Source organism: Cyprinus carpio, chromosome B4, assembly GCF_018340385.1.
Source record: "Cyprinus carpio isolate SPL01 chromosome B4, ASM1834038v1, whole genome shotgun sequence".
Lineage (NCBI taxonomy): Eukaryota > Metazoa > Chordata > Actinopteri > Cypriniformes > Cyprinidae > Cyprinus > Cyprinus carpio.
The window spans coordinates 440313-444207 of record NC_056600.1 but is presented as its reverse complement, the minus strand read 5'-3'; the positions used below and the strand labels follow the sequence as shown (position 1 = coordinate 444207).

The 3895-nt window shown below is 49.2% G+C and overlaps 1 protein-coding gene across 1 annotated transcript in view; it reads left to right on the top strand.

Moving 5' to 3' along the window:
- LOC122137106 (scavenger receptor cysteine-rich type 1 protein M130-like) overlaps positions 1–3204 on the top strand; it is an 18322-nt gene extending 15118 nt beyond the window's left edge. The window contains 4 exon segments of the mRNA XM_042722591.1: positions 1946–2272; positions 2307–2513; positions 2609–2723; positions 2924–3204. Of these exon segments, the coding sequence (XP_042578525.1) occupies positions 1946–2272; positions 2307–2513; positions 2609–2723; positions 2924–3204 (930 nt within the window).
- Positions 3205–3895: the final 691 nt, after the last annotated feature.

Below are 3895 nucleotides of genomic sequence, written 5' to 3'. Positions count from 1 at the left end.
ATTTCATTACACCAAACACACAAAATAATGTTCTTTTTAGCAGCATCATATGACCCCTTTAAGAAAGAAATTGTTTTGACCAGCAGAGGGCCATAGTGAGCCATTCATTTTACTGGATGTGTCCAACTGCTCCTATCACAACTTTTGTGATGTATTTTGTGAATGTATGTATATATAAACATTAGAAAAGACATTAAAAATGAATATTCTTTCAAATAGTAGAATTTTTGTAGTTTTTGATGCATTTTGAATTGTCTGTTTTTACAAAATGGCACAGAAATTTGACAGAAAATGCCACACAAGACTCACCTAAATGGCAAGACTTAGAGTCAGTTTGTAGTTGCATATTATTGATTTTAATGAACCAAGTATAAAAAAAAATAATAATTATAATTAACTTTATAATGTAAAAGAAATTTACAATGTGCGTGCATTAGGTCTCACCCCTTTATATTGTGACGTGTGTCCCGAGCATGCATCAGTGTCGCCATGGAGTCGGAGTGGAAACAGATGTGAAAACTGTGCACGGTCTGCACGGGCTGGCCGGCCACAGCTGAAGCTCGTTAGAGCACGACTACAACAGCCACCGCATGACACACACTGGTGAGACACCTCTCCATAAGACTCCACGCTAATGCCGCTTATACCTTTCTTCCAGATAGCAGTGTGTGACCGGCCAGCCCCAGCACGTGAGCTCGACACGGACACCCAGCACTTGGAAACATGGAGGAAAGACAGAGGCAGATCACGGAGCACCAGCGCACTTCACCACGACACATCGGCACTTCACCTCTCAATAAATTCACCCTCACCCAGCCTTTATTGAAGTCCTCTTGTCGTGTGATTCCTCACCCCGTTACAATATCTTTGTTCTGCATTTGTGGCTGATACCTGTGTGTGTGAGTGAGCATGTCTTTTCACATTGCATTTGTGCTCTAGTACCAGGCCTTAATTTCTGTAGGGAAATATTCAGATTTATGCCAGATTTATTGATTTTTTTTTTTTTGACAGATTCATTTCAATGTGGGGTCATATTGACCCTAAAGACCAGATTTGTAAAACAAACAAAAAAAATGTACATACCTTTAGAACAACCAAGTCAAGCCCAAGGGAACCATTTTTTATTTTTTTTTTAACTAAGGAAAAGTTAATTGCGGTCATATTGACCGATTGAGGGTTTAAAGCAAATGAGAATAGCACCACTGCAAGCACTAATTCAGTTTCATTTCGATACTACACTCTTACTGCATCTTGCTAGACGCATCTGGGAAAAAGACTATTATCATGCAGTGTATTAAAAATGAACCAATGGCTAGGCAGCAGATCTAAATGAGCCTATGGCGACGAAGCCCGCCAAGTCCTGCCAAAGCCTGAGAGAATAGGTGGGGCGTCTGGTTATATAAGCGGGTGCTCGCAACAGGATTGTCAGATTTCTTCTCCTTCAGCAATGACTCTTCATCCTACGCTGATCCGAAGCAGCTCACTGTTGACATGCCTTGCAGCTGGAATAGGACCTCCTCAGCACGGCTGACCTGCTTCTCCACCACTTCGCGACAGCAGTTCCGGTCCTCTTTCCCCTGCTGCCATCAGGCGAATCTAAAAGAGCTTTCTAAAAGAGCAAGGCGTTGTTTCAAATGCCTGGGTGTTACTGCGGTTTGTGCGGGTCTCCCCTGCACGCCGATGATGGCCACAAGGAGTGCATTTCCTGCTTGGGGAAATCTCATGCAGAAGCTGCGCTCACGGGAACTAATTGTTCTCACTCCGAGAGCCTCTCTCGCACCTCTCTCCGCTCATGGGTTGCTTTCTTTTCAGAAAGAAACACGCCCTCCCATTTTCTTCCTCCCAGGGACCTGTGAGGAAAAAACAATGGGGCAGAGGGCTCGATCGATCGACTGCAAGTGAGCTTGCATTGGCCCAGATCCCGTGTACCTCGTTTTCACCACAGAGAGAGTATTCTCCCCTCCTCTTCTCCCAGTCTGATCAGCATCCCTCTGCTGGTGTGAGCGATGTGATCTCATTTTGTGGAAGTGAGGAGTTGCTGCTTGATGACAGCATGTCCATAGCAGTATCGGACGCAGAGGAGCTGTTGGGCTCGGTGTCTGACCCCACCCTCTCATCATCGTCCCCGCCCAGCACCACCAAGGATCGGATGGATGCCGAGCTTCTCCGTATCCTCTCCAAAGTTGTTGGAGAGTTGGGTTTAGAGTGGTCTCCGCCAGAGGAACCCTCACATAGCCGTCTGCATGAGTGGTTCCTGCCAGGGCGTCACCAGGTCCCTTTTCAGAGTGCCTCTCCGTTCTTTCTAGGAGGTCCACGACAAGCTCACCAGATCGTGGCGTGCCCCCTACTCCGCCCGCCTCCGTACTGCCTCTTCTTCCCCCCTCACTTCCATTGACGGCGCTGAAGAGAAAGAGTCAACAAGCCACCTCCACTGGATGAGTCAGTGGCAGCGCACCTCTGCCTGCCCACGGCCATTTGCTGGAAAGCGAAGGCCGCTCATCCGTCCAAGCCTTGTAGGACCTCATCCCCTCTCACTGCACGCTCTTACACTTCAACTGGACGGGCGGCTTTGGCGCTTCATTCTATGGCGGTCTTCTAGATCTTTCAGGCCAAGATCCTTGCATCCACGGATGAGTCTGGCTTAGACCCTGCTACCCTCAGGGATCTGAGGAGTGCTACTGACCTGGCTCTGTGCGCCATCAAGGCCAACGCCCAGGCGATCTGTAGATTGATGGCCAGCATTGTGGTACTCGCGCCACTTGTGGCTGATACTGACTGAGATCAAAGACTCGTATAAGATCCCCTTATGGCCAGCATTGTGGTACTCGCAAGGGTCTCTTCGGCCCAGCCGGGTAGGAAGGATCGCTTAGCCTTCATGAGGCACAAAAAATGTCACAGGTATGCAACATTTCCTTGTCTAAAGGCTCAAGCTCTGCTGCTGTGCTCGCACAAGTCTACACCGACGCAGCCCGCAAAGCCATCACCGACCGCCCCCGACGTTCAGCCTGCTACGCACAGCAGACATGGGACTCTCTCGCTCGGCCAAAGCGCTACCCCTCTTTCGAGGCTCCAGGCGACCCGAACCAGATTGCATTGGACCTAGGCATACGCAAACGTATCCTGATCTGTTTGACAGGAAGAGGATGGGTCAGATCTTGTCCCTACCCGGCCCAGACCGCTCCCTCACAGAGGAGCATCTCTTAGACCTCTGACACCCCGTTCAGTTCTGGGTACATAGAGGGAAATGGTGTTTTGTTGTGAAACAACAGGTCATTCATGTGCCCAAGCATTTTCAAAACGAGAGCAAACTTTCCTCTTTCATTACTCAGAAGTGCGGCCAGTCACTCGAGTTTAACTAACCAAACCCCCCCGTCCCAACCTGGTTTACGAAGTGCATGGATGCGGCTCTTTCCCCTCTGAGACAGATGGGTACCTGCACGCTCAACCGACCTCGATGACTGGCTCATTTCGGGGCCAAGTATGAGGCACGAATTAGAACTAATCACACCAAGACCCTCCTCCTCAGCCACAACTGGAGTGCCTCGGACTCTAGGGTGAATTTTTACCAAGAGCACTGTTGTTTCCCTTTTCGCCAGCAAATATAATGCGCTTTCGACTCAGCCAGGATGAGAGGCTACAGTCGTGACCAGGATCGAGCTCTGTCTATACCTAGGAGGGCTGGCGACCAAAAATCCTTCAAGATCGAAGTTCCGCTCGCTTATCTCTAAAGCGTATCAGAGGATGGCTGGCCCCTTATGGCAACGCAGCATCGCTGGTGCTGTACAGGTGGGTCTGTTCTTCATATGAATGACAGCAACCCTTCAGCACTGGGTTGCAAACCACGAGTTCCCCATCACATGCGTTGGCGTCACAGACGGCTGCTCAATCAGGTAGA